Below are 20,488 nucleotides of genomic sequence, written 5' to 3'. Positions count from 1 at the left end.
TGTTTTACGGCTGGATGTTTATTAGACCAGGTCTTAAAGCTGCCACGCCGCTAGCTTTAGCCCTGGTGGGAAGTGTGCATGACCAACAGCTGATTGTGTGGTGTCACATCTATTCTTAGCCATATCCAGAAGCATAAACAAAGTGGTCAGTCACAAAATATCCACAAGGACAGTGTATGTGATATTTTGCCAAATTGTCAATTATGTCTGTATAACTCATAAAGACAATGGGATGGATTTGTGCACTGCATTTAATCTGTTTACATTCTGCATTCGTGTCATTGTTTGTCTTTTATAATACTAACTCCATACTAACCATTGCCTTCTAACTGTAGTAAAACACACTCCACTCAAACCAGCAGCACTGATACTTTGAAAGCTGACATGTCCCATAGTTGATAGCACATTCCTCATTTCCCACACAATGTTAGCTATCATGTACACTTAGTGCTACAGGAAATAAAAATTTTGACTGAAAACATAGCTTTTCAATCCAGCCTGAAGGAAAGACAAATAGACAAAAGGATGAAAAATAATTTCTTCCTCCTTACTGCTGCTTTTTGCTCTGGAGTATTAAACCAATGACCCTTCTTTGACCTACGCCAACTATCTAGTTACCACGTTAAAAACCATTATTACAAGTATCATTAATCCTTTATTCTTTCATATCTTTTTTTTCTGCTGATTTGCATATACACGGAAACTTGATCGCTAGCAACTTGTCTTAACACCGCTTTGGATGAAATTCTTAAATACAGCTTCACAATCAAGTTAAACTTGTGAAACATTAAATTGCATGTTTCAGAAATAATAATAATAGTAATAAAAATAATAACTTTATTTTTATAGATAGCACATTTCATGCAAAGATGCAGCCAAAGTGCTTCACAAGACCTATATCAATAATAAAAAGCAAAGGCAATAGAAAAAAAGTTTTAAAAGTTCAGTAAAAGTTGAACAGCCATCACCTAACTCAGTCTCTTGCCCTTCTTTTATCTGTCTGCAAAGATTTTTTCTGTCACTCAGGGTAAAGATGACAGGCTATATACTCTCTGAGTAACTTGTATTTGTGTTGCGATAGGGAGCACATGACAAGCCTGCGTCTCTTTTGACTTTCATGCCAGGCATGTCAGCTTACGTGCCAGTGGGTGTGTGCATGACGTGGCTGTGGTCTTGTAGAAGTGAGCGGTAGGCTGAGAGCTCCGTGACACTAACACACTCCTGTCACCTGAACAAACGTTGACAGTGTTCACAGTCATAACGTAGCTTGGAGGTCAGCAGGATTCTGACGCAAAACTTAAAATTTCTTTTGCTGGAATTGAATGAGTAATGCTCTCCACTCCCTTAACATAGCCCACTGAGGTGCCCTTGAGCAAGGCTCTTAAACTCCACCTACTCCAGAAGCCATGCGTGTAAGGTCTTGAAAACCGGGGCAGTCAGTGAAGCAAAGTCAGAAAAGTGCTTAGCTGACTTTCCCCTGGATAAATAAAAGTCACTAAAAATATGAACTAATGATTGCCTAAGGGATATAGTTCAGGACAGAGAAGGGTAGGAATGGAAAGAGAGGGAAAGGACATGGAGAAAGGGTGACTGTGTAAGGGACATGTCTGTACAGCAAGTGAAAAAACAGCTTGCAGGTTTTACAGTGCCCTTGCTGTGAGAATATCTTGTTAGATGCAGGAAATGGCATTCACTAAACTACCTTAAGTGTACAGGGCCATGTCCACCAATAAATCCCTTCAGTTCTCTGACTGAAACCATAAACTGTTCTAAATCTATTACACATTGTGATGTAGGGCCTCAGCTGGTAGCTGATGTGATGAGTAAACATGTCACTGTGATGGAGTGCATCAGAGACACTGAAACTAATCTAATGTGATGATCCCCTGCTCCTCCCTCCCCCACTTGACCTTTTCAGAACATGAGCACACTCTGTTGTCGAATGTCACTATATCGTAGATCTGCATCTAACATTAAAGCCACTCTCTTTGTGTCTTTCAGTCATGGTGACGATATGATTGTAACACCATTTGCACAGGTGAGCACATTTTTGCTGTTGTTGTGTTGTCTTCGTATTTTACGTTGTCATAAATTGATGAAAACTGTATGATTCAGTCCTAATCTATCATGTTCCCTTCAGGTTCTTGCCAGCTTGAGAACTGTACGAAACAACTTTGGTGCATTAACTAATCTACAGCAAGACAGAGCATCCAATAAGTAAGTTGCCAAAGTTGCCAAGCTTTATTGTTTTTTCCAAACAGAAATGAAATCTGTAACAGTGGGAGGAGTGACTGTTTTATAGACAATGGTTAACATGCCAGCATATCACAATATTTGATCACAGTCACTTTATGACTAAGATGTTCTGCTTAATAATTGGCAATTATCTGAAGTTATTATGCACCTACCTGTAGTGTGTCCAGTGCTCACTCACAGTCTGGCTTTGCTCGCCCTCTGCTGTTCTTATTGCGTGCTACAACAACAATAGCAATAGTTTTTAAAGGTACCCTCTGCTACAGTGCTCCCTACATGTGTAGAAATTAGTGAAGGGAAATGGTGCTTCCTTACTGCTAAGAGTCATGTAGAGAGTTTTAAATTAAATATATTTTGAGGTAAAGTACTGATTGCATTGTTTTGGGAAGGAAATGTCTCAGTGTGTATGTGTGTTTGTTTCCCCCATGACAGGAGATCACCCATGTGTAACCCACCACCCATCACCAAGACCACCTTTACAGGTATTTAGACAGCAACATAATGGCTAGTGTCCTCAATGTGTGTGTGTGTGTATTTGTGTATGTGTAATTAGATGTGTGGTCTGGATATATTTTGCCATAGTTCACAACATACATATACACATATATAAACATTGGTGGCTGGTGTATAAACAGATAATGAATGACAAAATAGTAAAACACAGTTACTAATAATATAAAATATGTCTTCATTGGAGAAGTTATAATTGTTGACAAATACTGTATATTAATAAACTCAAATGTTCTTATATCTGCTTACAACAACATTATAGTGTGTTATAAACCATTTATTAAATGTTTATATACTGCTTGTAAATGCTAAATAGGGGGACTTAAAGTATTACCGCATCAGAAGTGTCGGAAGGACTAGCTGGCTTTTGTTTATTGTAAGATGTCAGCATAGTGGTGATGAGGGGCTGTTAAATACAGACATGCTGAGCAGGGAGCCAAAGAACATGAACATAATATGCAACATGGTCAGAATACAAATATGATATACGTCATATTTTGCTGGGAATTAGTTCACTGGAGCAAAAGAATGGACAAGAGAAAAATAGCTGGTAAACGAAGACCAAATATTTAAGTCAGTTGCTGTTGTTTTGTTTTGTTTCTTTCCTTACTATTTTTCTGGAATTATTATTCCAGTTTTCTTCATATAAAGCTTTATGTTTAAAGGTAAACCAATGTCTTTAATCTATATTACCGCTGAATGTGTGTTAGGACAGAGACAAGCCAAATAATCTTTCAAGGTGCCAGAGTGTTGAGTTTTTTTCTTTAATCAATACAGGTGCCAGTTCAGTGCCATGACGCTGCCATGTTTTAGCACTTAATCCATGATGATTGTCCTCGTCACTTTGCTTTTTAGCGGTATCAATGGCTGTAACCTAGCTGGTGTTTGCAGGAGAGACCATATAACCTCCACCATTAATAAATAATTTCACTGTGTTTTGTTTAGTAAAATTATCCCTAAGGCATGAGCGCATAAAACACACACATTCATACAGATTGTGAAGGGGGGTGAAAACATTTATTTTATTATATTTATCACTAGTGAATTTTTTTTTTTTTTAAATACTCGAATATTAAGCCAGCCAAATTTGCTTTCTTCCACATTTAAGTAAGATCTGTCTAGACATTCCTTCCAAGAATCACATTACTGGTACATAACCTTTTATATGAGGAATTAGTAACATTGTGCTATATTTAGAACACAGTCATACTGGTGCACAGCCATTATGGGCCCTGCCGTAAACTGGTGACGGCTGTGAGTCATGAGCATGATTGTTTGAGAGTATTGACTACTTGTAATGCAAAGGCTCATCCCACTGTCATCCTCTCCTGCTTGTCAATGCATTTTTCTGTCATCTGTCATTGACTTACTGTTCAGATAAAGAAAATGATTGTAGATCTAAGACTTAAAATATTTACCGGTAGCTCTGTGACATTTTACCTATTGTGGATGAGAATAGATGCTGGTTAAAGCTAAAGAGAGTGACATTGATTCATAATCATTCAGCATGAGACTAGCAGAGCAAACAGGGTAACAAATCATGCTCTAAAGTTTCAATTCATGTTTGCAGACAATATTCTTTTAACATTTAACATCCCATATACTCAATCCAAGGTGCTATGAGGGTTTTTCAAACTTTTGGTTTGTATTCTGGATATAAAGTTAATTATAATATGAGTGAGACTACTTACTGTACCTTTCCCTCTCTCCTTGATATTGCATCTTGTACTTTATATGGAAACAACAGGGCTTAAGGCACTTATGGATAATATCAGGTCCTTCCAAGTAAATAAGATATTATATTTAAATGGCCCAGGCCTCTTAAAAATTATTGAAGAGGATTTAAAGAGATAGACAGTTCTTTCTCTATCTATATGGGGCAGAGTGGAGGTACTAAAGATGTATATTTTACCAATATTGTCCTTTCTCATTTTATCCATTGGTTTAATGACATCAACAGTTTATTTTGAAACTCCATGTGGAGGGACAAAAAACCTTTGTATAAAACCACACAAGGATGAGGAATGAATCAGCTTGAAACTAAACATCATTAAATAGAAAAATTTGAAGAATAAGCATTATATTGGTAAATTACATGTATTAAAATGCATTCTATTGGAATCCATAGATAGTATCTTACAGGTTTATTTTGTAAAAGTATAAGTGATTGGCACATGATACTATCTTAAATTGTAACTAAAGCTGCCGAACATCCAAGCGTGTGGGCTGATGCATGATAAAATTACAACATATCAATTGTTTAGATAATTTATATATCAGTATTATTTCTTAGTAGTTCAGCCTCTGCTCTTTTCTTGTCTCCTTGTCTATGCATTTTTTTCTCCTTCCTCGTCCTCCTCCTCCTCTCACAGTCCGACTTCACTATCGAGCTGTTCCGGTACATAGTTTGGCTTCAGCCCTGCGTCTGTGCAGCAGAGTGGCCTCGCCGAGCGCCGGTGTCTGATGTCGCACTAAGCATGAGAAGAATGTCATTGACGTCAGTGCAGTTGCTGTCAGAAAGAGTAGCACCCCAGCCACTGACACCACACCAGGGAGAGAGAGAGAGGGAGAGAGAGAGACAGGAGAGACAGAAAGGAGAAAAAAGAGAGAGGAGGAAGGATGTTCAGAGATGAGCGGAGGCAACGAAGAATGTGGGAGAGGAAGGGGACTAATGGATGGAGGGAGGGAGAGATTTGTCAAGACAATGAAGCTGGAGGGGGTATTATTGAGAATATGAGGTTGCAAAAGAGGTTTAGAGATGGTCATTGGTCATGCTTATACACTAAATAGCCCTGCATGGAAATGAAAATAGTGTGCATAGTATATGATATAATATTATAATTCATCACTCCAAATTGTGATAGCCCTTTGAAATATTCACTAGCTAAAAAACTACACATGTAACCCAGAGCTGTAAACTTTGCATAATTTACTTTTAAAATAAATTGTCCCAGAATGAAAGATAAGTGAAAAAGCAAAATTTTTATCATTTAAGCATAAATAAAGACAGCACAGTATTTTTCAAAAGGCTTTAATACAGTCCAAATGCTAACTGAAATGTGAAGATGATATGGCATCGTGTGATTAAATTTGGTCCTTGTATATTTTAATCTCCCACTTCTCTGTCTGTATAATCGATTTACAACTAAAGTAACCCCCCTCCCAGATCACAGATCACATAGCATTAAAAGCCCGTGCTTTCCCAAATTAGTCAAGGCATCAATATTAATTGGCTTCTGACAAGGTGACATTTTCTGTTAACATGGGCTGACTTTGAAAGGGGCATGTCTTCAATTTCATATTAAAAGAAACTGAAGGATAGTTTGATGTTGGGCTTCTGACACTAACGCTCTACCATCTTTACCATATCGTCAGCCACCTATTTGTTTACCTCTCTGTTTTGGTGTATTTGTATGCTGAACACATACTAGCATGCATGCACACACAATATAAGGAGCTCCCAGCTCTGGCTCCACTCCTCTATTACTCCAGTCCATGCTTTGTCACTCTCCCTTCCCCATCCACAGTGCAGTCCTCTCAGGCTTTAGGTTCAGCTTGGGGAAAGCAGCACGTTTGGCTACCAGGGACGCCGAAGCAACAGCAGCCCACCCCCTATACACACAGCATCAATAGGAAACACTATCCAGCACACACACAGCACTGGATTACACACTTTGCTTCCCGGATACCATGGATGTTTTCATTGGCAGAGAGGCTAAGGAGACAAAATCATGATGTGTTATGGTTAGCATTTCGTCTGGTGTGAGTGTGCATGTGTATGCATGTGTGTGTCTGTTTGCGTCTGTGTGTGTGTGTGTGTGTGTGTGTGTGAGAGAGAGATGTCTTTGTTAACCATGTCAGGATTCTGTGAACGATCCCATGTTTGTTCCGTGCTTGACAGTACTGACATGGATCCTGACTGGTTCTGAGTCTCACTGGATCTTTTCCACCATCCCTGTCTTCCCTCCATCCCTCCTATGGCAGACATGGGCCTGCTAAGCAGACTGCTGTTCATCCTGCTACATGACTGGAATTATATCTTTCTTATGAATGATATCATGAACCTTATACACCTAGATCGCTGACAGTGATGTGTGTGCTGTGAATGGGAGATAGTGAGTAAGTCTGTTTTTGTGAGATTTCTGTTTTGTGCTGTTACTCATTTTGCTCTGTGGGTTACCTCTGTACTCTCTGTTGTGATTTTGTTACTGTTGACATTCATTTGGACACCCAGAACTGACTCAGGGTTGCTGTTTGCCATTCATCACCTGCAACTGTACTCCCTGGGATTGTATCTGACTTACTCTTGAAACGAAGAATCCAGGATTTGAACTGTAGGACTGCACTGGAGGTTTCTTTTCTCCAAGGGAAGCAGTGAGCTTTGCTACCGCTGACCTGTGACTGCTTATCGGTGGGTTAGGATACAGGACAACAAGGCCCTACTCCCAGGCCCGCACAGCTGGCTCACCTGTCCAGTATGAAGAGTCACCCATGTGTCTTCTCGGGGTATCCCAGCTTAGCTGTATGTGGGGTGGGAGACCCCGGGCCTGGACCGTCCACTAGCCCTCTGAAGCGGGCCCTTACTGACCCCTTGCCCTCCTGTCTTGCCCCTGCAGAGGAGGCCTACCAGAAACTGGCCACTGAGACCCTGGAGGAGCTGGACTGGTGTCTGGACCAGCTGGAGACGCTGCAGACAAGACACTCGGTCAGCGAGATGGCCTCCAACAAGGTAAGAATGACAAAAAAGTTTACACCAACTTGTCAAGACAAAGCTTCCATCTTAGAGTAGTTTAATTCAGGAGGCCAACATGGTAGAATCTGTTGGAAGTATTGATATAGTTTTTTTTTTTTTTTTTTAGACTTTAGGCAAATGGCCAATTGTATGAATGCACTTCCTGTGTTATTTATTGAAACATGTTCAGAAGCTGCTATATAGTGTTTGTTACCGGTTACAGAATTACCTTACAGAATTTATTTGTGGATGTCTGAACATCTGACACTAGAATTGGCTACAAACAGCTCTGTATTCACAGGTTAACTTCAGACTAGGGAGGTCATGCCATGAATACACCATTTTAGCATTTAATCAATCCACACCTACCTATATACATCAATGAAGAAATATAAAATTACAAAGAAATCCTTTCGGGTGTGGGTAAATTCAACAATTTAATAAAATTTACCAGGAGCAGATAGATACAATACATTATAGGTTGTTGATTTGATTGATTTTAACATATGTAGTATAATATTAGATAAACATTACCTCGTCTATGTGTGACCTGCTCCTTTGCCATCAAACCTCTCTCCCTGTTCATTTGTTAAGTGTTTATAACCCATAGTAGTTACAATTTGAGCCTGAGAAGCTCACTACTTCTACAATCATTAGTTGGTTGTCATATGAGCTGTATATATCATGCGCTTTAATGCCTTTTTCAGCCATCAGCCATCAAAGCACACATTGGATTGTTTTATGTTGTATAGTCTATGTTTGTTAGTGATAGCATCGTCATGCAGGTAGACGAGTTGTGTTGTGAGCTCGGTCACCTCCAGTGTGTGTATATATGTGTGTGTGGAGGGAGACTGCTGTGCCGCTTTGAATGCTGATCAGCTCTGGGCTCTGGTGATGTCACACGCTGTGATGTCACACGAGGGGGATGGATCAAGAGGAAAGGCAGGGAGGACGGACAGACAATTACACACAATGTACACGCTTGACCGGGACATCTACCTCATTTAAAAGGGAAAAGATTTCTTTTTTTAAAAACCTGTAACATGCACTGCCTCACCATTGCTCACCAGCACAGCTATCTCTGGTTGTCATGGCAACAGCCACAGGCCCAACCAGCCTGCTATCTCACTCCAGCAACATGCACACAAGTCATAGGTAATACAGTCACTACATCTCCCATACATAGCCATTACTTTATGTCTGTATCCTGCAGACTTTAATTTATCAACACTTAACATAAGCCTTAACTCATCAATGAAGGAAAGTCTGAGATTAAAAGAAACCATAAAATGGAATTCCTTTGACGTAAATTGAATTAAATTACAGCAAAATCTACACCTCATTTCCTCACCTCAATGAGATGTGCAGTGACATTCCTGTGAAAATCACCACCCGTACTAGTGCTTTAGTGGTGTCCTTTAGCAGACATTGTATAGCTGCGGTTGTTTTCCGTTTGCTTTGATGAAACGGTACAGTTCTTGTTGCTTCTGACATCCCCCAGTACTGACCCCAATCAAATTGACATAACCTGAGAATATAGTGCATGTCACCTCTGAAAATCAGCATTCTCAAAGTTACTTTATTAAGCTCTGGGGCTGCTATAACAGTTGGTCAAACAAGGTAACATACCTGTTTGCCCTAAAGGATCTTACACCAGGGAGATGACATGTTCACTATTATTGTTGTCGCAGCATTCACACAGAAGTTGAAATAAATACTCACAACAATGCTTATTTACACTTCACTGTACCACATTTCTATGTAATACACTATGTAGAGTTTAATAGTAGTTCAAAACTAAAAAAGTTAATTCTAACATAATCTTTGAGATGAACGCATCTCTCTTTAGTTTGTTTATCTGGTGGTTCCAGTTTAGGATGATCCTGTGGTTACATTTCCACCCTTTGTGTGGGTGTAGGTGTTTCTGGAATCAGCATCTGGTCTTCCTCTGGCTCTGCCTCAGAAAGTTTGGTGGTCTTCATGTTCGGATTATTTCTCGAGGAAACATTGTAGGACAAGGAAGATATGCTTGATGACTGCTTGGACCCACTTTGGGGCCGAAAGAGTAGTTTCTAGTGAAGATAAGATCTCCTGGAGCAAAACCTGTTTTGGTTGTCATGATCCAGATTATTAGCAGCCTCTGTTGAACCTTGGCTCTGGGTTGAATGTAGATCCTAGTCTTTTTGATACCATCATTTAATCAGGACTGTTCTTGTTGCACAAAGAGTTATTCGATAGCTGACCAAGAAAGTGGATCATTTTCCCTGTCAAGTGTCACTTTTCATTTTACTTAACCCCTCCTTAAAGGTTTGCACTGTTCTATCTGCAAGTGTATTTGAAGGGGGGGTCAAAGGGTGCATGCCCCACACAGCGAATATCATTGATTTTTATAAATTACTCACATTTAGTGCTTGTGAAAAAGGCCAATTTTCCTACAGAAAAATACTGAAATTTTGAAGTAGTTTCTCATTCTCACATTTTTGCAGCCTTGGTAAGTTAAATGTCTGGCCATTTAGAGTGACATCTGTAACAACTAAAAACATTTCAATCAACATGGATCCTTGACCTCAGGCCATCTCCAATGTTGAAGGTAGTGTCTAGGTGGACACTTGCAGTGTTTTCTGCACCCAACACATGCCTGGATCCTCTCCTCTGCCCACCATACAAACTGTGTACAACCTGGCTAAAACCTTAATGCTAGAGATTCTGGAGTATATCTGTTGCAACAATTTAAATATTCTGTTTCACCCCTAGAGGTACAAGTGCTAAGGATCCCCACAACACAGAGCCATGTCTCACAACAATTTCTAACATTCACTGATGATGATCAAATTTGGATTCTGTTTCATTTGGCCAACCCTTAAGGACACACTCAAGAGCTTGAGACGACACCATATATTTTGCAGTCCATGTGTGTTGTATCCACTGCTGAGTCATCCAGGACATCCACCATCAATACTTGTTCATTTCCTTTTCTTTGACCTTTTCAGATACACAAGCCTGCTCAATACATCTGCCTTTGCAAGTTGTTTTTCTGGCTATACACAATGCTGTAATCATACACACACAGCCCACACTTGTGGAGATCCCATTTGGGTAATCTGCTTCTTTAGGTTGAAAAGAGATATGAGCAGCTCATGATAAGTATAGATAATGGATGGACCCACATAGAAATTTTTGTGGAGTTTCTTATTTCCAAAAACACCAATCAAACCTTTTTAAGCTGCGGCTATCAGCAAGTGATTGGAAACAAACCACTCTCCACTCTTTATGTGACGGTACTGTTCTGTTGCCATACAGTGAGGCATCACATGACAGGATGAGTAATGGACTAGCACCTCAGGTGACTGCAACAGTGCTTTTGATTTCTGAAATGCCTGCTTTTGATGTTTTTCATTGCATTGTGTTTTAGCAGCTCAATGCAGTAGTAGTTGAGCACTCCGAAATACTGTATGACTTGAGCTCTGTTACATCTTTTGGACAAGGGGCTTTCATAATGGCTTTTACTTTCTCTGAATGGGGTGTGGCATCTCAGCATCCATTCCATAATGTTTCACTTCGTCCTGGATGAAGGTGCACTTCATTCTTTTGAGCCACAAACCAATCTCTGTTAGTTTTACTGTCTTACTACTTTGATGAAATGCTAATGATTGCATTACCTGCAGTAGGCCTCCATAATCTGTTGGAATTAGTTTAGTCTATTGGATTTTCTGATCTGAGAATGTTTCTCGTTAGGCTGTATGTCAGTACCCGATTATACTGATTAGAATGGCTCTTTGCCCATCTCTATTGTCAGTTTGATCTATTTATCTTTGCATCTCTCTGTTTTTCTGTTATTTTTAGTTCTTTTGTTTATATATCACACTGGAGTCTTACCCTTTACCATTACCATTTAGCTGTTTATAATGGTACCTTTCTACATACATACTGTATAGATTTCCTTCTCCACATTTTGTTTAGATCATAAATGGACAGCAGACTTACTTCTCACAGTCAGTGGTACATTCATTGAAAACAGTAGCAGCAATTAGTGTTCCTGCTCTCTCTGTATTCTGTAGAGAGGGGGCGTCTGCCAATGTGGAATGTGAGAAAAGAAACAAATGCAACAGAGATCTGGAGGTGTCATGGGCTATATACAGCAGGGAATGGATATTTTTGGTCACTCAAGAACAAGTTACACACAAGCCACAGCTAAGCTTGGTGTGACACTTTTCAATTTTTACCCTCTAGTTTGTGTTCACACCTCTTGCCTAAGCTATCAGTATGTGTGTGTACTATATTTGTCTGACGGAGAGTGGGAGTTTGTGTGGATAGGAGGGGCATTATATTTGTGTATATGCGTCTGCAGGGAGTAATCTGTGTGTGCACGTGTGTGTTAGTGTGTATTGTGGGCCTGTGCTGGCCTGCTTGGCTCGGAGTCAATCAAAGCTGCTGGATCTCAGTTAGCCAGTTGTCTCATCTGCTCCAGCATAGCTGTAAATTACTCACAGTGCCAGGCTGGCTGTAGTGGGGTGTAAAGTAAGCAAACACAGGTTTGGTCCCTTTTCAGTTCATGTAGCCACTGGATCATCACAGACACACGACGCATGCATGTCCTCTTCTCAGAATTCATAGACTGTAGAAGTTGATTCAAGATTATTATGTTTTCTGTAATGATTTAAAAATATTTTCTAAATCATAAACCTATTGATGTGTTTTTTTATGACCCGTGCAATGATTTTATATTGATATTTTGTAGTCATGGTTTCATGTCAGTTTAGATGGTTGTACGTAAGGTTTGACTTTAAATGTTTTTTGTTCTCATGAAAAAAAGATCTCTGAGACTGAATTGAATTAGTGGCAATAGAAATGGCTACCAGAGACATGAAATATGTTCATGACATATCCATATTTACACACTTGCATTTTGTTTTCAATTTATTTTCTAAGGGGACCATTTGTACTGTTACTTGATGGGAAAATTCCATTAAAACTCTTCTTTCAATAAGGTTTGATCATTGTTTCCAACTAAAGCAACAACCTCTTGAGCTCAGTGACAAACACAGCAGCCCACGCTTTCAGTTTTTGTCCTACTGAGCCCACTTCATATAACTGTGACGCTCGTTCTTTTTGCGAGATTAATTGGTTTTTCGTGTATATACATCATCTCATCAGTGATGTTACTGTGACTCACCTCCCATGAATACTGGCGTGAAAGCTGACCTCTATATTGTATCATGTTGGATGAGGTAACCTGTACTTGTACATCATACTGTACAGGTTAGGTCAGTCAACACATAGACACTGTTGCATGTAATGGAAATATGTCTTGCATACACACAAAGGAAGATGCACCGTATGTACTCACACACGCACACACAAAATCCCATCCTGCTGCACTGCAGGAATGGAAGGAAAGGGATGGGGTAGATTTTCCACTGACTTTGGTCCCAGCCAATCACACAGCAGGTGACCTCAACTCTGTTCCAATCCAAGCCAATCAGAGGTGATGATGAGCTCACACTTCTTCCATATCTGGGCCCTGATTTGCTGCTGTTGTGTGACACAGCGAGAGAAGCAGCCTGTGTTCTTCACATGGGAGCTTGTGTCATATACACAGAAGCAGGCAGGCAGTCAGCCCTGTTTGGGAGCTGTTGACAGAAACATTTTTGCTGTCCTGGTGCTTTGGCATCTACCAAGCATCCGTACCATCATCAATTATTCACAACCTCAGCAGTGTGTCCCTGCATCCAACTGTATGTGTGAGTGCGTGCACATGTCGGTGTGTATCACAGTGTGTGTGGTCACGATATGCTCTCATGGGATCTTTGGGGAGCTACGTTCCCACCGCTCCTCTCTGAGTCTTCTTTTCCTTCCTGAGACATGGGCTCGTTTCTGTGGATATTCGCAGGACAGGAACATGATGCTTCATTAATGGACTCTGTAGAGCTGATTTACATTGAACCTCTTCAGGTTGAGGTTTTTTACTGGCCAGAGCTGCGGACTGTCTAGTGCTTTCAACATCCGAACTGTATTGTGGGCTACAAACCTGTACCTTTCTGTTTCTGGATCTATTTTGCTGATTTGTCAAAATGCCTGAAGCAAATTATCTGCTTTCTGTGTCTTGGGGTTATATAAAGGTAAGATGTGGTCTTGGATTAGTGTTTTTTAATTAATTATTCAGATTTTTTTTTGTACATTTAATTGTTTAAATTCATTCCCAGAGTACTTGTCGGTCATTTCAGGTTTCTTACTGCCACAAATGCTCTCTTAGATGGAATAAAACAGTAATTCTTAGAGCTCTGTGAAGACTTTTTTTTTAGGTCAACAATCCTCTGGGTAGTTGGGTTGCTCCATATTTTTTGATGTAATGAGTGATGTTTATTTAAGTTGCAGTGACTTTATCTCACCATCATTTCATTTGTTTTAATAATTATATCTCAAGTAAATACAGCTCTACCGGACATTTGTCACTTTTCTACTCTACTGGCTTATTACCTGCCAAATCACATTACAGATTGTTCTTTGCCTCCATTCTAAAAGCCACTCAATGAATGCCCGTGGGTGTTATTTAATAAGATGTCAATACACAATTGTGCAGTAAGCACTCCGCAGTGTTCTAATGGTCTATTTTAAGTGATCAATATTGATGTATATAGTTAATCAATATACATACATGTATCTGTGTCGTATCTGGTGTGGTATGTGGACCAGGAAGCGGTATGAGGGTGAAGTAGCCGGATGGCTACAGTGTTTATTGGGGTGACAGGTACAGGCGGACAGACCGGTAGGCAGACAGGCAACAAACTGGTAACAGCCAAATAGGCAGATACAGCTCCAGGTACAAAAATATGGGTTACCGGCTCGCAGTGGTGGAAACAAGGAAGATAGTCCAATTAGGCTAAACAAATCCAATAGGGAGCTGGCAAAGTTCAGAATCCAGACACGGCCGTAGGGAGACGAAGAATCCAAACAGAATCTTACTCGCGGTAAGAATGCCCGGGAACAAGGTCCAATGAAATGTGCACCAACAGCAACACACCCAAATGACATGAACACTCACAAGACAGGAACAACAACAATCCGACACTAAACAAAGAAAGAGACCCGGACTAAATACCCTAGGGGAGGTGAGACAACGAGACACAGGTGCAAAAAATCAAGGAAGGGCCAACAATCAAAACTGGAGGGAAAGCAAACAAAGACAGGAAGTAAAACCACAAGTCACACAAGGTAAGGAGAATACTACAAAATAAAACAGGATATGAAAACCCCTCAAACTATAACAACATGCATTTAGACTGAAGCCAGAATGATTCAGACAATGCAGCTGCTTTTGTTTGAGAGGTTTTTGTTTTGCAATATGTTTTGTAACCACTGTTTTGCAACCACTTTGGAAAATCCTGGATTTCAAGTATTCTTCTCCACATCAGTTAGTTTGGTCTTCAAATCAAAAGCCAGAGCTAAATTTGGGTCTGCCACTCCAATTAGTCACAGGAGAGAGAAGATAGAATGGGGTGATGGAGAGGCAGAGAGGAGCAGGCAGTGTGGCAGACAGAAACTGAAATTGATAGAAAGAAACTGGGAAAATGGGTTGATTACGTACATCCCTGCCAGTAGCCCTCTGACCCACTGTGTGTGTGTGTGTGTGTGTGTGTGTGTGTGTGTGTGTGTGTGTGTGTGTGTGTCTGGTTACAGCTCCTGTGATGTGACTGGAAATTTCAAGAATCTGTTAGTAAAAAGGCTGCAGCCAGCAGGAGGGTCCCTGTTGATACAATCATTTGATTTCTTCACTCACATCATGAAAATACATTTTTAATAAAATAAAAGGTTTTGTATTAGTGGCCTCATACTGTAGGTGCCTCACATTTTTTTGTCTCAAACATATTTAGAGAACATTCATAGTCGAATGAGCATAGTTTGTTCAGCTCTTGAAATGCGTTTGCCGTTTCAGTGCATTACTAGGGTAAGATGTATGGTACCTCTGAGTACCAGGTGTAAAAAAAGAAATTGTGATTTTCTGCCCTGTATTACACATTGTGAAACCCCTCATCTGTGTGTGTGTGTGTGTGTGTCCGTCTTTCAGTTCAAGAGGATGTTAAACAGGGAGCTGACTCACCTATCAGAGATGAGCCGCTCTGGAAACCAGGTGTCTGAGTTCATCTCCAGCACCTTTCTGGGTAAGTGATGACAGAGGAAGATAGATTCACTGTTTTGGAATAAAAAAAAAAATCTCCATCCTGCCTTAAAAGTTAAGAATTACTATGGTGCCAAGCTTCAGAGTGAGTCTGTTGTGTCCTATTTTGTACATGGCCAAACATATGCAGTATGCATCATTATTCTTGTTTAAACTGCCAGAACTATTAATCTCCTAAACAAGGTAAAAGGGTTTTTATTTACAATGAGATACAGTAGTACCATCATATCAAATTCAGCCACTATTTACAGGAAGAAAACTTTTTTCTGGTTGAATCACTACAACTTCAAAAAAACAAAATCATCCTCATATTCACCTTCCAATTGTATTTCACTGCATCTTTCCAGACAAACAACATGAAGTGGAGATGCCATCCCCTCAGACGCAGAAGGAGAAGGAGAAGAAGAACAAGCCCATGTCTCAGATCAGCGGGGTGAAAAAGCTGCAACACTCCTCCAGCCTCACAAACTCTAATATCCCTCGCTTTGGAGTCAAGACCGAGACAGAGGATGAACTCGCTAAGGTGTGCTTGTGTGTCTTGACAAACGGTGTACACACAGACTGCGCAGCAACTAAAATAAATTACACATTTACATGAATGCAGTGCACATTACCTGAATTGTACTTTAGGGAAGGGGCTCCGGTAAAAAAAGTATGTTTTGTTTCTAATTGTGTCTCTAATTCCTTTTTCAGGAGCTGGAGCATGTGAATAAATGGGGCCTTAACGTTTTTAAAATCTCAGAGTTCTCTGGGAATCGGCCACTGACAGTCATGATGTACACGATATTCCAGGTAACGACGGTCACTTCTTCTTTTTCTCTTTCACTACAAAATAAATGCCTGTTGAATCCTGAAATAGTTTTGACCATAAACTCCCTATTGTGTTTTCTGGTTTCGTAGGAGAGAGACTTGTTAAAAACTTTTAAAATTCCACTTGACACCTTTATAACATACCTGATGACCTTAGAAGACCATTACCATGGCGATGTGGCCTACCATAACAACATTCATGCTGCTGACGTCACCCAGTCAACTCACGTGCTGCTATCGACCCCCGCCCTCGAGGTGTGTGCACACACACACAAAGTAAATGAATGCACTAACACTCATGCGCAGACATATGCACATACACAGCCCACGCTTCCACAGTCAGCTTCAATCAAACTCCTGTTTGTCCAATCAATTGCTCTTACTTGCAAGGATATTTTTGTCCAACGGTTTGATTCTCTCATCAATGCCCTCCCTTCTCCCCTCTGCGCTTGGTTCTTTTCTTCCAGGCTGTGTTCACAGACCTCGAGATTCTAGCTGCCATCTTTGCCAGTGCAATTCACGACGTGGACCATCCTGGAGTCTCCAACCAGTTCCTCATCAACACCAGTGAGTCTAAATACGGCACTGTCTTAGCAGCTACGTCAGTGGCTCAGCAGTGTCATTAGTGCGTATTTGCAAACACTAACACTAACACTCACAGTCTGATAACCAGGTGGGAACATGCACACTGTGGCCTCTGCCTCACTAGCACATACACACACTAGCATATTGCAGACTATAACCATACCTGCCAACACTCCTGTTTTTCTCAAATAAAGACATTATGTACATGCAATCGTGCACATCTTCACCAGCATGTGACTTTTTAGTCACGTGTGATGGCTTTGACATGTGATTCCAAGGCAGAGGAGTTCAAAGAGGAGATCAATATTGTCCTCAGTAGTAATCATTCAGGCTAACATGTTCTAAGAAAACAAAAACAAAAACATACATCTATGTCTATGTTTTTTATGCAGGCCATGCTGCATAGGGAAACTTTTGTTAGACATCTTATGTGGTATAAATGAAATGGTATAAAATGGTATAAACTAATGTTGGGGTAATAAAGTGGGATGGTAGTTGGGCCACCCAAAATACAAAAATTAAATAGAATGAAGTAAATAAATAAATAAAACATATTTTCTCATTTACCTCTAGTGATATCTATCCATGCAAACACCTGCAAATAGTTTTGGTTATAAGGTATCCATCATTACCATTTCTGCCTCCACCCAACTAGAATTAGCTTGTTAATCAGACTAAATTTTGTACTCTGGATAAGCCTCAGACCACACTGTGAACAGTTTTTTTCTATAAACTAAAAAAAAAAATTGACAGTGAGGTCTGTGGATTTTCCAGAGACCTGTTGTTGATATTTTTAAAATGTGGTTGTTTTTTTTTTTGTTGTTTTTTTTTTATTGCTGTAAGCACCACAAACCATTCACCTTCATTGTAAAGTAAAGGCAGAAATCACAAAGACAGATATCTCAAAATCTGGAAAAATAGAAACAAAACTATCTGCATGACTAGATACGACCAAGGGTAGTGGTGAACTGAGTCTTCGACCAGACTAAGGCTTCATTCAGACCAAATAAAGCGCTAGGGCGAAAATACCAGTCCTCCCATTCATTTTAAATGGGGGTAGTTCATTTAGGCGTTTAGGAGTCCCTGGACCAAACTATTATGATACTCTCCCAGTTGTGTCCTCACTTGGTTTATTTCATGTAGCCAGCTTCGACATCTGAATCTGGCGAGAGAGAGAGAGAGAGAGAGAGGTGGTCGAGTAACCTAGAGAGTGAATGAGCAGAGGCAGCACCGGCAGCGAGAAAGCCAGTGAATCAGAGAAATACAACGTTATTTTCTCATTGTTTCAAAGTGGTTACATTCTAAAGCACAAATAAACACGCCCACACCCCCACACACTGCCGCACAACCCTGCGGCTAATCGCCGCAATGTCTGATTTGGTCTGAATGAAGCCTAACAGGGTTCACAGTGTTGTGTTGGTAACTGAAGTGTCCTCAAGCAAGAGAATTAACCTCTGCTATCTCTCTACTTTACCTGACTCATTCACTCGTGGCTGGTGGTGCCACAGATATCACCCTTGATTTGGCAATTTAGAGGAAAACACAAACAAATAAAGTTTATATCCACTGGGTATCACTTTAAACAGCCATTCTGGAGACCATTACAAATGTTAGTGTTGCACAGAGTATTAGTAATACCTTATCAGAACAGAAAAGACACTGCACAGTCTCACACACTTAACACACAAAATGTATTGTTCTTCCCATAAGCCCAAATGGGGAATCCCTGCAGTAAAGGCGGTGTGAGTCATCCTAGTTAGGAGCCACCAAAATAATCTTCTGTCAGCCACAGAGCAGGATCCCCTTTCTCCCTTCTGCTGCTCTGCTCCACTGTGGCCAAGACTAATGCATCTTAATGGAAAATCTAAATACAGATAGAGGACCTTCAAATGACCCAGAGTGGGAAAACCTCTCAGCGGAAAACATGATGGTGCTTTCTTCTGCTACTCACGGAGCAAGGGATGGATGATGCACGTGTAGCCGAAGCACATATAAAATTTGGACAGGCCTTTTAGCAGTGAAATTTGTATGTCTAATTAGCACCTCATTCTATTGAAAAGATGTACCTTATTGGATATGTATTGCCTTACAAAATAACCAGGGCAAAATAATTCCAAATTTCTTGATGCATAAATTCTGTTAATGTCATGTTTTTTTCATTTCAAGTTTGGTTTTCTTAGTATTGGTCATGATATACTTTTGAACCCCATGTAATGTTTTAAAACCTGAAAAACCACAATTCCACAAACTAAGATTATCAATCATGTCCTTCATGCAGATTCAGAGCTAGCGTTGATGTACAATGACTCATCGGTGTTGGAGAACCACCATCTAGCAGTTGGTTTCAAGCTTCTACAAGAGGAGAACTGTGATATCTTCCAAAACTTGACCAAAAAACAAAGACAATCACTGCGGAAGATGGTCATTGACATTGTAAGTAAAAAGATTTACATCTCTGCTATAAAGTTTATACCAACTGAACTAGCTTGTTCAGTGGGGAAGGTAACGGAGAAAAATATCAAGTCGAATGAATTATGTGCATTATATTATACATTCATTCAATCACTGCTTTCTGTACTGAATACTAACGGTTTGTTCTGGGTATTCCCAGGTGCTAGCGACAGACATGTCCAAGCACATGAATCTACTGGCTGATCTGAAAACTATGGTGGAAACCAAGAAGGTGACCAGCTCTGGTGTCTTGCTCCTGGACAACTACTCTGACAGGATACAGGTCAGAAGAAAGCTGCCGACCAGTATTATCCATATCACTGTGTTGGTTTTTTTTTTTTTGTATATTCAAAGAATACTTTGGTCCTATTCAAGATCCTGCAACACTTAGGCTTCTGAAAGCTTTTCACATGTGTAGAAAAATACAGCATTAGTGCTTGGTTACTCTAGAAAGTGGCAAAGCGAAATTCATTGTGGTGCTCCTATGAAATTTGTGGTGCTAAAAGCATGGTGGCGCTATTGTTGGTTTGCAATTGGTGAAATGCTGAAACCACATCACAAATGTATTTCACCTCTGCAAGCAAATCCACTAATTACAACTATTTCATTAAAATGAGATGACTTCAGCCTAAAATTTCACTGTAAATGATGCTGTGACCGAGCCCTTATGCTTCAGATTACCCTACATCATGGAACATGTGGTTAGCATGGCCGCCGTGTTTTAGATTTTGTTGTTATATTCAGGTTCTCCAGAACATGGTGCACTGTGCAGACCTGAGCAACCCCACTAAGCCTCTCCAGCTTTACCGGCAGTGGACGGACCGCATCATGGAGGAGTTCTTCAGCCAGGGTGACCGAGAGAGGGAGAGGGGCATGGAGATCAGCCCCATGTGTGACAAACACAACGCCTCTGTAGAAAAGACTCAGGTAATACACAAACAAATGTACTGTATATGCACTTGCATATTGTG

The 20,488-nt window shown here is 40.3% G+C and overlaps 1 protein-coding gene across 12 annotated transcripts in view; it reads left to right on the top strand.

Annotated features, from left to right (window-relative positions):
• Positions 1-20,488, top strand: part of pde4d (phosphodiesterase 4D, cAMP-specific) — a 178,344-nt gene that overhangs the window by 153,991 nt on the left and 3,865 nt on the right. For 7 of the 12 annotated variants that reach the window (XM_044195852.1, XM_044195850.1, XM_044195857.1 and 4 more), the window contains 12 exons: positions 2,002-2,038; positions 2,141-2,217; positions 2,686-2,735; positions 7,380-7,492; positions 15,561-15,654; positions 16,019-16,194; positions 16,365-16,463; positions 16,572-16,757; positions 16,949-17,048; positions 19,345-19,499; positions 19,678-19,800; positions 20,262-20,444. In XM_044195852.1, coding sequence (XP_044051787.1) covers positions 2,002-2,038; positions 2,141-2,217; positions 2,686-2,735; positions 7,380-7,492; positions 15,561-15,654; positions 16,019-16,194; positions 16,365-16,463; positions 16,572-16,757; positions 16,949-17,048; positions 19,345-19,499; positions 19,678-19,800; positions 20,262-20,444 — 1,393 coding nt within the window. Of the gene's footprint in view, positions 1-2,001; positions 2,039-2,140; positions 2,218-2,685; positions 2,736-7,379; positions 7,493-12,225; positions 13,615-15,560; positions 15,655-16,018; positions 16,195-16,364; positions 16,464-16,571; positions 16,758-16,948; positions 17,049-19,344; positions 19,500-19,677; positions 19,801-20,261; positions 20,445-20,488 lie in introns of those variants that run through there. The other 5 variants (XM_044195854.1, XM_044195853.1, XM_044195856.1 and 2 more) reach the window with 2 other exon arrangements.

The sequence above is a fragment of the Siniperca chuatsi genome, linkage group LG5, assembly GCF_020085105.1.
Source record: "Siniperca chuatsi isolate FFG_IHB_CAS linkage group LG5, ASM2008510v1, whole genome shotgun sequence".
In the NCBI taxonomy this organism is placed as follows: domain Eukaryota; kingdom Metazoa; phylum Chordata; class Actinopteri; order Centrarchiformes; family Sinipercidae; genus Siniperca; species Siniperca chuatsi.
The sequence above is the reverse complement of the archived record's forward strand: the minus strand, read 5'-3'. Positions and strand labels throughout refer to the sequence as shown.